A 10,554-nucleotide genomic window follows, 5' to 3' on the forward strand; every position below is an offset into this window, starting at 1 on the left:
CCCATTCATGTGAGGGATTGTTAGGTTTCGTGAAGGGTGTGAATGAGAAATGGAAGATGTACCTTTCGAATTGCACCTCTTCATCTCACCATTTTATTGTTTACAAATTTTGAGGATCAGCCTCAATTTTCAGACATGAAAAATCTGAAAACTTTTCCCATATTTTCTACATTGTTGCATTATTTTTCCAAATAAACAGAGTGTCAAGTGTGATTTGCTCCGTTTGTTGAGTTCGCTGAAGTTGTGTAATTTCGATTGCTAGTATTACATAATAGTTTTTCCATTCTATTCTAGGAGGAAGTAATCCATAACCTTGGGCAACAATAAAGGAAGTAAATTTCTTAAGGACACACATACAATTTGTGGGCTTGGAAATTATTTTATGTTTTATTTTATTGAACTACTATTTCGTTACTTCTCTAGTTTTCTGGTTTCGAATATAGATTACTAACAACAGGTATAACGATATAAATTTTGTACTATGATTTTGGTATTAACTATTGAATGTGAGATAACAATCTCAAGATTATAGTTTTGATGTATTTTATTACTATGCAATGGGGATACTTTTGTCATTTCCGGGTGACGGTATTGCTCGAATCCTTGCTATATATTCAGAGAGAAACAGAACAAATAAAAGGGTACACGAGTGAGAGTGCAGTAGGTGAATATCACAATGGATGCAGATTACGGAATAGGTAGAGAACTTTCTGATGTGCAAAAACATCGATCTCAGTACCAACCAGAACTTCCTCCTTGTCTTCAGGTTTCTCCTCGTCTCTTTTTTTCTGCATTTTTCCCCATCTGTGTATAATTCATTGTTTGCCCGCTTATTTCGCTGTTGCGTATATTTAACATTTTGAAAATCAGCAATAATATCTGGAAAAATGTGTGTTTTTATGGTTTGTCTCCGCATAGTAATAGTAGATCTGACATTACTCATGGTGTTTATATACGATTTATCAAATTTAAAAATCAAATCCCAGCGGAGGCCGAAAAGAAATTAGGCGATTTCTAAATTACCCGATACCTGTGCTGATGGGAGATAGCAGGTGCCTGGTGGAATAGTCGAGGTGCGTCAAGCTGGTCTGGGCACCACTATCTCCCAAAAAGGTAAGGTGATCGAGTAGTTCTGAGAAGGAAAAAAAGGAGAATGTTAAGTGGAGTAGGGTAGAGGGGCAAGTCGGGTCCATTATCCATTGAGTTTCAAACCTTGCACCATTGGCCTTCGCGGATTTCTCGGTTATAAAAAGTAAGAAAAAAGTGCTTTAATCTAGTGTAAGAGCGTGCTTTGCTCTAGTGCTTTGCTTTGCTCTAGTGGTAAGAACTTAACTTGTGATGCGAAGGATTAGCCACACATCACGGGTTCGGTCCCTGCTGCAGATAAATGCTTGGAAGTTAAGTGGAGAAGAGTAAAGGGGTGGGCCCGTTATCCACCAAGCCCCAGACCTTGCGCCACAAGTCCGTCTCGGTTATCAAAAAAATAAAAAAGGTTCCTGTCAAGCGTGCCTCCAGGAACATATGCTAATTGTCTCTTCTGTGATGGATAACCAAGGCAAGACTTTGCATATGGAGTCCCTATCCTAGCAGAACATGTGTAAACTGCACTCCGTTTTTTAGTGCAAAATCTAGGATGAATTATGTATATACTTTCTCTCATGTATACAATAACGTTTTGAAGTTTTTCAGTTGTTTTATCTGATTATCTTGTTAGATGTGTTGTCGTGTTGATTGATTACCAGCTTCCGCTGGATTGTTTCATTGAACAGTGTTCAAGTCTTGTTATCATTGGTTATGACATGTGATCCCAGTTCTTTGTATCTATGATATTGATATTCACTAAAATATTGCTCTTTGAAGTGATCACACAAGATGCTCAGAGAATTCAATCCTGCTAACTCTTTTTGGATGAAAGATTTTTCCGTCTTCAATCATGAGTTTATATTCTTGTTTCACTATGACAGGGCACTACTGTGCGGGTAGAGCTAGGTGATGCAACCACTGCATCAGATCCCTCTGGTGAACACACAATAAGTCGGTCTTTTCCTCACACTTATGGTCAGCCCTTAGCCCATTTTCTTAGGGCAACTGCTAAGGTTACTGATGCTCAGATAATTACTGAGCATCCGGCAAAGAGGTATGCGCTATAATTCTTTAGTTTACTTGCTAATGGCATCAGTTATGAAACCATGAGATTTTTGCACCAAGTCTATGTTGAACGTAGGTGTATTACTATTCTTCTGTTTTGGTGACTGAATTTTTTTTCCTTTTAGTTTTAATTTTCCTCTAGCACTTACTGTCTTTGGATCTAACTGAGGGGACTTAAACTAACGGTTCCTGTCAACACTGATGTATGAAATTCATGTATAAACATAAGGACAAAAGCTCACTGAGACATATTTCCATGAAATGAGCTTTATTGATTCTGCATCACAAACATTTTTGATATCTAATGTGCTCACAGTGTGTGCTCTTTCTTTTTAGGGTTGGAGTTGTTTTCTGTGGGAGACAATCACCTGGAGGGCATAATGTGATATGGGGTATTCATGACGCTCTTAAAATTCACAATCCTAACAGCACTTTGCTTGGTTTTTTGGGTAAGTATTTTTTTTTAAATGATGGTGCTCTATGTTCTGTGATGCATCTGTTCATGTACTCTCCTATAAATCTGCTAGATTTCAAGAATGTTTCTCATACTCTTCCGGTTGACATCATCTTGTCATCTATTGTTGGGACATCAGGGCAGTAAACCCTTAGCAGACCTACTTTAACACAGTTAACATGAGTGTCCCTTTACATGTGCCAACAGGTGGTTCTGAAGGTTTATTTGCTCAGAAAACCCTAGAGATCACCAACGATGTTCTTTCCACCTATAAGAATCAAGGTAAAACCTGGTTTTGGATGAAGTCTGTATTTATTCCACTTTATCTTTAAGCTTATCATTAGTTGATTTGTCCCATTTAAGGTGGTTATGACATGCTGGGCCGGACAAAAGATCAAATTAGATCGACCGAGCAAGTTAATGCCGCGATGGCTGCATGCAAAGCTTTGAAATTGGACGCCCTTATCATTATTGGAGGTATTGATTTTGCAACATTTTATGGTTCATTATGGATCTTCCAGCACAAGCTAGCCCGCACACACACACATACATACTAACATGTGCATTGACTTTTGAAGGGGTAACATCAAACACTGATGCTGCTCAGCTGGCAGAAACATTTGCCGAAGCAAAATGCCAAACAAAAGTATGCATGAGTTGAGGCAGTTCTCTTTATCTAATTCACTGTTATGTCATGTGAATAAATAACCTAACATTTTTTCAAGTGTTTTTGCAGTATTCCAACATTAATCTCTGCATTCTCCTTTCCATTTTATCCTCTCATTGTGGAAGGTTCATACTTTCTGATTGTCCTTTTCTCCAGGTGGTAGGAGTTCCTGTTACATTAAATGGAGATCTAAAGAATCAGTTTGTTGAAACAAATGTCGGTTTTGACACAATATGCAAGGTATTAGTCCAATTATGTCATTTGAAAGGAATTCATTTGAAGACCATATTTGTTTTTGTACGATATGCAGAATTTACATCTAACACCTTTTCCTTTAACTTTGAGAGGCATCGTCCTTTAGACTCGTGGTGATGCTTCCCACTCTAAGTTTGAGGGTCTTGCGTATGGTTGTGTGGTGGGCTGGTTGAGTGTCCTTTTTTACTTTTTATTTTAGATGTGAATGGAATTTGGGGTGAAGTACATTCAGATGGTGAGTGTTGTAGGTCATTTTGATGACTTTTGCATGAGTGAAAAGTCTTGTTATGATGCTATTTGTGTGCTTTAACTGAAACAAATTTAAATTGTTTTTGGGGCAGAAGCTTATTATCCTTGTTTTCATCTTAGGTTAACTCCCAACTCATTAGCAATGTCTGCACCGATGCGCTCTCGGCAGAAAAGGTAATTGACTCATTCATGTCTTTTACGTCTCTTCCAATATCTAGTGGTATAGTTGGGGTTATTTAAAATATACCTTTCTGTTGGGTTTCGTTTCTGTTATATAAATTTGTTTTGATGGTGTTGACTGTCTGTTGAGTTATGCTTACAACCTTATCTTTTATATTTCCTACCCATGTCCTTTGTCAATCTTTTATATAACCTGGTAATTTTTCCTTTTCAGTACTACTATTTCATCCGACTCATGGGGCGAAAGGCATCACATGTTGCCTTAGAATGCACTCTGCAGTCACATCCTAATATGGTTCGTTTTACGGCTTCACTAGAAAACTAATGAAGTGATATTGCTGTTAGGACATGCTCTCTCTTAGAACTTGCAAGTTCTGTATCGAAAAGTGGTAAATGATCTTGTAGGTGATTCTTGGTGAGGAGGTAGCTGCATCGAAGCTTACACTTTTTGACATCACAAACAAAATTTGTGATGCAGTTCAAGCTAGGGCTGAACAAGGTACGGAAACTTTACCTTTTAATTCTTTTGTCTTTTGAGGTGTTTTTCCAAAAATTTTGTGTGCTCACTAAGTTTTTGAATTTAGATAAAAACCATGGTGTGATCCTGTTGCCAGAGGGACTTATTGAAAGTATTCCTGAAGTATATGCTCTACTGCAGGTAAATTGCGAATAAAAGAATGTTATTTTCTTAGCCTGCCTCCCAAGGTCCTCTTTTCACGCCCTCTTCACTCACCCGAGGGACAAAAAAAAAAAAAAAATAAAAATAAAGGGGAAAGAGAACAAATAGGCCAAAAAAGAAACACTTTCAAACCTTAATTGGGCTTCTATGAGTCTTTGTTTGGAAATGGTTTTTGGTTGTCATAATGCCTTTTTATGATCCTGTGCATTCCAGGAAATTCATGGTTTACTCAGGCAAGGCGTTTCTGCTGATAAGATTTCCTCTCAACTATCACCTTGGGCATCTGCGCTGTTTGAATTCTTGCCTCCCTTTATAAAAAAGCAGGTGCCACTTGTGTATTGTTGGAATTGAGTGCTCAGATATGACAAATTAAGTTTACTTGGATAGTTCTTACATAAAATGCCTGTGATGTTACAGCTCCTGTTGTACCCAGAATCAGATGATTCTGCTCAGCTATCACAGGTAACTAATTCTCCCATTTGGATGGTGTGTTTGGTGATGCATATGGACTGTATGTTTAGTTGACTGTTCTTTTATTCTTCCTCCACAGATTGAGACCGAGAAACTTATAGCTCATCTTGTGGAAACTGAAATGAATAAGCGATTGGTATAGCTTCTATTTTCCTCAATTCTGCAATCTAAAATGTTGCATGTGATATTTCGAATGGTTGTTCTCTGACACTTATGGCTGGTAGGAGCTTAAGGACAAATAAATGAAATGTCCCATCTCTAACCAGGAAAGAAATTTTGAGAAAGGATATGTATGTTGTTTTACTAATAATAAGTTTTTCAGCTTGTAAGTATGGTGTACTGACTTCTATATTGTTGTTGTGTTACAATTCTTGGCGAATTTGTTAGACGGAAAGTTACAAGAATAATTTCCTTTAACATTCTCAAAAAAAAAAAAGAGAATAATTTCCTTTAATACAACTCATACAATTTTTGCAGTGATGATTAAGGACCACATTTCTGCTAGTTTGGAGTGGGGAGAATAATATGTTTAGACCTCTGAGAATTCAATCAAGTTTTTCTCTTTCCTTATTTCATGAAATACAGCTCTTCTTCATAACGTTTTACCCAGGAATTCTAAATCTTAAAGCTGCTTGTTATCTACTCCCAGTTACAAGGTTATGTTAAATAAACTCTTCATTTGCTTTGACATGTCAGTGTAGAAGGGGTCAGACATGGGTATAGGCTAATTCATATTGATCCTTTATCATAAGCTCAAAAACTTGCTAAAGAATTGATGCAGCCTTATTTAATAGTAACCATGTTTTCACTGAGCAGTCTTTCTTTGTAAACTTTTGTTTGCTTTCACGATCATTGTTATTACTTTTAATAGTTGGTGCATCTGAAAAAGTGTATTTCACCTGATCTGGATATTCTTTGCCTTGGTCAGCGTTACCTTTACATAACATGTCTTTATATTGCGACTTTACAGAAAGAAGGAACTTACAAGGGAAAGAAATTTAACGCAATTTGCCATTTCTTTGGTTATCAAGCTCGGGGATCGTTGCCATCGAAGTTTGATTGTGACTATGCATATGTAAGCTTTGATTTTGTTCCTACTTTTTTCTTTCTTTTTCTTTTAATTGAGATATATAAGATTGTTACAGAATTAAAAAGATCGTAACAAAATTACATGCCAGGTACTTGGTCACATCTGCTATCATATTTTGGCTGCTGGCCTCAATGGTTACATGGCCACTGTGACTAACTTGAAGAATCCTGTCAACAAGTGGCGCTGTGCGGCTGCTCCGATAACTGTAAGCTCCATCCTTTATTTTGTACTGATGTCCCGTAAGGACCCTAAAGTTTATCCACTTTTTATGAAGCATTAATAATTACATAAATAAGGTTTCACCCTGTCCACTACCTAACAGAAAATAAAAATAAAAGAAAAGAGAAAAATATTGACCTTATCTCTGTTTGGTTAAATTCTAGGCTATGATGACTGTGAAACGGTATGGTCGTGGTCCTGGCAATGCAGCAATTGGAAAGCCTGCTGTGCATCCAGCCACTGTGGATTTGAAGGGCAAAGCATATGAGTATGTCAATATCACTACTTTTTGCTTATTTACAAGTGAAGCTTCAGAGGAAGTTGAACTTTTGTGGTTGAAAAGTAGGCAGTAGACAGTAAATACCAAGAAAAAGCTTTCTTAAGAACTCGCATTCCAAAGCGAATTCTGTGCATCTAACTTATTTGTCTCTGGCCTGCCACTGGGCCTGATTTGTCTCTTTTTTCTGGTGCAGATTATTGAGTCAAAATGCAACAAAGTTCTTGCTCGATGATGTATACAGAAACCCAGGTCCCCTCCAGTTTGATGGCCCTGGTGCTGACGCAAAGGCTGTAACTCTTTGTGTTGAAGACCAGGATTACATGGGTCGTATTAAGAAATTGCAAGAGTATCTGGACAAGGTGCTGATTTTTCAACCAGAATATCTATTCCTAAGGAAAAACATAGCATCATTTATTTATCATGGCCAACCGCTATCCAAGCTTGTCTATACATTTTTTTTTTGACTTTGGTATGTTGCATATTTTTCATTTTATTTTCTACTTCTTTCCAGGTTCGTACAATTGTGAAGCCTGGCTGCTCGCAAGATGTCCTGAAAGCAGCATTGAGTGCCATGGCTTCTGTCACGGACATTCTTTCCGTGATGTCCTCACCTTCAACTGTGAACACGCCATTCTAGATGAGAACCCCTCTTAACCTTGAGGAAATTTGGAGGAAGTCCTATTTGCCAAACTATATAGTCATTACCGTTTCTTTTTCTTCCCTATCATATTTTATCCGATTTTGCACAAACTTTATATAGGTGCAGAAATGTTAGTTGATTGTGACAATAGAGGTGTTCAACTGCTTTAGTTAGTTTGTTTGTACTTTTGCAATTTTGACAAGGCGAATGATGTTGAGAAGATTGTATTGATGCGGTTTCTAGGGGTACAAATTCGTTTACCTCTAAGTTTTGGCGACTGTTTGGATTTTTGTATTCAAATTAGATTGCAAACCTATTTTGTTCTGGATGTTTTCGTGTACGTACTGCACTCGAGGAGCCACTGTTTAGAATACTTTGTATTTTTGCGCTAGTCTTTTTCCTTTTCACAAGTTTGCCCAAGACCACTGAGCTCCGGCCATTGGACGAGGAAGAGGCCCCATCCTCGCTTGCTGAACCCTCTATTTCGGGACAACCCGGGGCTGCTGCAGGAGGAGAAGAAAAGGAAAAAGAGAAAATCCTCTGGCTCCCCGGACACTGAGGTCAAGAAGAAGAGGGTAACTTTTGGGGGTCGGGAAAAGCAACAAAAAGAGTACAAAATTTAGGGTACCAGACCCCGATTCCTTCTTTTAGCTCAGGGATTACCCTGAAGACGATGATCTGGAGTTTATCGCTCACGGGTCAACCATCGATGAAGGAGAACAGGCGGCAGCCAGGGAAGGTGGCCAAGAGGCCGATCCCCCTTCAGCTCGGGAACCAGAAGGAGAGTCAAAGGCCATGGCCTCCCTAGAAACTACCCCTGCCCCGAAGGAAATAGCCGGTGTCATTGACATCACGGAGTCGCTATCAAACATAGAGTTTATGTTCGACGAGGCTTAAGCCGATAAAGAAAAATCAATGATATGGACGGGGCGCAGACGAGGCCCTCAACATGTTTTTCGACAGCGTGGACATGGGTGCGTTGGAGGATTATTCCGGGCTCGGCCACTTGGATATCCCAAAAAAGGATGTGCTGTCAGGAGAAGGCGAGACGAGCTCGAGCCTGAAGCTGGTGAGGCAGTTCCTTGCTCCGAGTGTGGATCCTGACCATAAAAGAACGGTCGCACTTACTATCCTGGCGGACACCCGAGTGCTGTCCGCTCCGGTGGGTGTGGCCAGCTATCTTTGCTGCCTGGTGACCGAAAAGGACCAGGCGAAGATGAAGTAGGCATATCGAGCCTCTTTAACGAGGCACAACAGGCACTGAACCGAGTAAGTTTCCTATTCTTTGTGCCCTTCGTGAATCTTGCTTAGTTTTAGCATGCTCTAACGATCATATCGTTTTGTTTTTCAGGCTTCAGTGCTCCACTATGAAAGCTTCCTTCGGTCTCGAATGGAAGTCAGCCAGCTCGAGTTCGAGCTCAAAGAGCAGGTCCGACAGAAGGACATGTATAGGGTTCTCAGTGAACAAAAAGGCGAGGCCCTCAGGGATCTCCCAATTCTCCAAGCTGAGCTGGAAAAACATAGAAGGAGGCCTTGTCCGTGAAATGAGAGCATACTGAACGGGTCGAGAAGGTAAGGATTGTTTAGGTTAAAAACGAGAGGTTATGCGTAGTGACTAACAACGCAACCTCGTAGGTCCAAGAGAAGATAGACTTGATTGACCAGCTTCGAGTTGAGATGAACGAGGTCAAAGCTACGGCCGCGGCGCTGAGGAGCAGGATGGACCTGCTGGCTTCGGAAAAAGAGGCTACAAAAGAGGAGTTAGCATTGGTCAAGGACAAGCTCTGGGTGGCAATGGACAAGGCTGACAAGTGGTCTCGGCTAAATGACGAACTCTGGGCACAACTGGATTCAACTGCCTCGGAACGGGATGCCCTTGGCTAGGAATATATTGCGCTGAGTCCGAATTGGAGGCAACCTCAATTGATTCCTCTGAGGTTGAAGAAATTCTGGCCCAGTATAAAACTGATGTCGAGATAGCCGAGGCCCGTTTAAGAACGAAGACCGAGTATGTAAAGCGGCTATCCCGGAGGGAAACCCTTGAGGAGATTCACGCCCGGGGATTTGATTTGTCGGCCGAGATTGAAGAGGCCAAGAGGCTTGAGGCTGAGGCAAAAGAACTTTATGAGCCTGAAGGTCCCGAAGGTTCTGAAGGTTCCGGTGCCGAGTCGAGCTCCGGTGAAAATTAGGCGGAGATGCCTTAACTCCTTTTTTGTTTCCTTTTTTTGTTTATTTTGAGGCCGTTTTATCGTGCCTTTGTAAATACCTTTTTGAAATATATATAAAGATTTTCCTTCGGCAACACCTTGTCTTTTACTTTTCAGCATTTATTTCTAACTTTTTATTTGTGGATCGTCCTTAATGCCTTGACATAGAATTAGACGTAATCTGGAGCATCCGTTTTCCGGAGCCCGAATGACGCCCGATATTGATGGTAACTCCGAATTGTTCGTGGATTCAAAATTTTGATAAAATAAAGGCCTTTAAAGACACTTGAGTGTTTTAGTCATATACATGGTGTTTTGCCGAGGGTAATCCTTTAATAGGTTTTAATCATTCGTAAAGCCTTACTTTCTGAGTACGGACTTCGGACGTCTCTGAGCCATCTTAGGTTGGCCGTAGCCTTTCATGTTTGGGCCCTCCTTAATAGGCTCGGTGCCTCCGAGATTCGATAGCCCGGGCCATCCAATTTTTTATCGGACCACAGTCCCCGAGTCGGGGTAGCCCGTGGGCTTTAGGATTTAGGATTCGTTGTGATGCATTGATGGAGCGAAATGCTTAGTGATAAAATATAAAGAAAGCAAATATTTCTTTCATTGTATTGTATGTAGAGTACATAACCGGAGGCGCATAAGCCTCGTGCCATGGCTAGAGTGGGCTACATGGGTACGGTTCGTTTGACCGTTTGACCCTTATAACGAATCCTAACTACCAAGCCTAATATTAAGTGGTTGCACCTTCTAAAATCTTAACCTAGGGGTAATGGCCACCAATATTTGAGGCCGAACTTGTGAGGGCTCGAATACTGTTGGTTCGGCGCAAATGATCAGCAACTCCGATTTTAGGCCGGCCTTCGAAACTAAGGTAACACGTTTTACTGTTGCCTCGTTTAAAACCTTTCCGTAAAATCCACTTGGGAGAAAACCGGTTCAAGAGAAAAAGAGTACAACACGTGCTTTTAGACCTAGTCACATTTGCCCTCGGTCGAGTACCTGTATAAGT

At 40.3% G+C, this 10,554-nt stretch overlaps 1 protein-coding gene across 1 annotated transcript; it reads left to right on the plus strand.

Annotated features, from left to right (window-relative positions):
• On the plus strand, positions 626-7,660 carry LOC109205568 (pyrophosphate--fructose 6-phosphate 1-phosphotransferase subunit alpha-like). The gene is made up of 19 exons (XM_019368279.1): positions 626-766; positions 1,965-2,137; positions 2,485-2,597; positions 2,810-2,884; positions 2,966-3,079; positions 3,181-3,248; positions 3,426-3,509; positions 3,894-3,947; positions 4,168-4,248; positions 4,359-4,452; positions 4,538-4,611; positions 4,846-4,956; positions 5,050-5,094; positions 5,183-5,239; positions 6,074-6,178; positions 6,282-6,398; positions 6,577-6,680; positions 6,886-7,051; positions 7,204-7,660. Exons 1-19 carry the CDS (start codon positions 677-679, stop codon positions 7,327-7,329), a joined length of 1,851 nt encoding a protein of 616 aa, XP_019223824.1. The 5' UTR covers positions 626-676; the 3' UTR covers positions 7,330-7,660.

Source organism: Nicotiana attenuata, chromosome 2, assembly GCF_001879085.1.
Source record: "Nicotiana attenuata strain UT chromosome 2, NIATTr2, whole genome shotgun sequence".
In the NCBI taxonomy this organism is placed as follows: domain Eukaryota; kingdom Viridiplantae; phylum Streptophyta; class Magnoliopsida; order Solanales; family Solanaceae; genus Nicotiana; species Nicotiana attenuata.

What these genes read in the sequence shown, in the direction of transcription:
- LOC109205568 (XM_019368279.1), top strand. Translation starts at nt 677, where the DNA reads ATGGATGCAGATTACGGAATAGGTAGAGAACTTTCTGATGTGCAAAAA. An exon ending in TCAAGCTAGGGCTGAACAAG is followed by an intron (nt 4,453 to 4,537) that starts GTACGGAAACTT and finishes TTTTGAATTTAG; the next exon opens with ATAAAAACCATGGTGTGATC. An exon ending in ATTCTGCTCAGCTATCACAG is followed by an intron (nt 5,095 to 5,182) that starts GTAACTAATTCT and finishes CTTCCTCCACAG; the next exon opens with ATTGAGACCGAGAAACTTAT.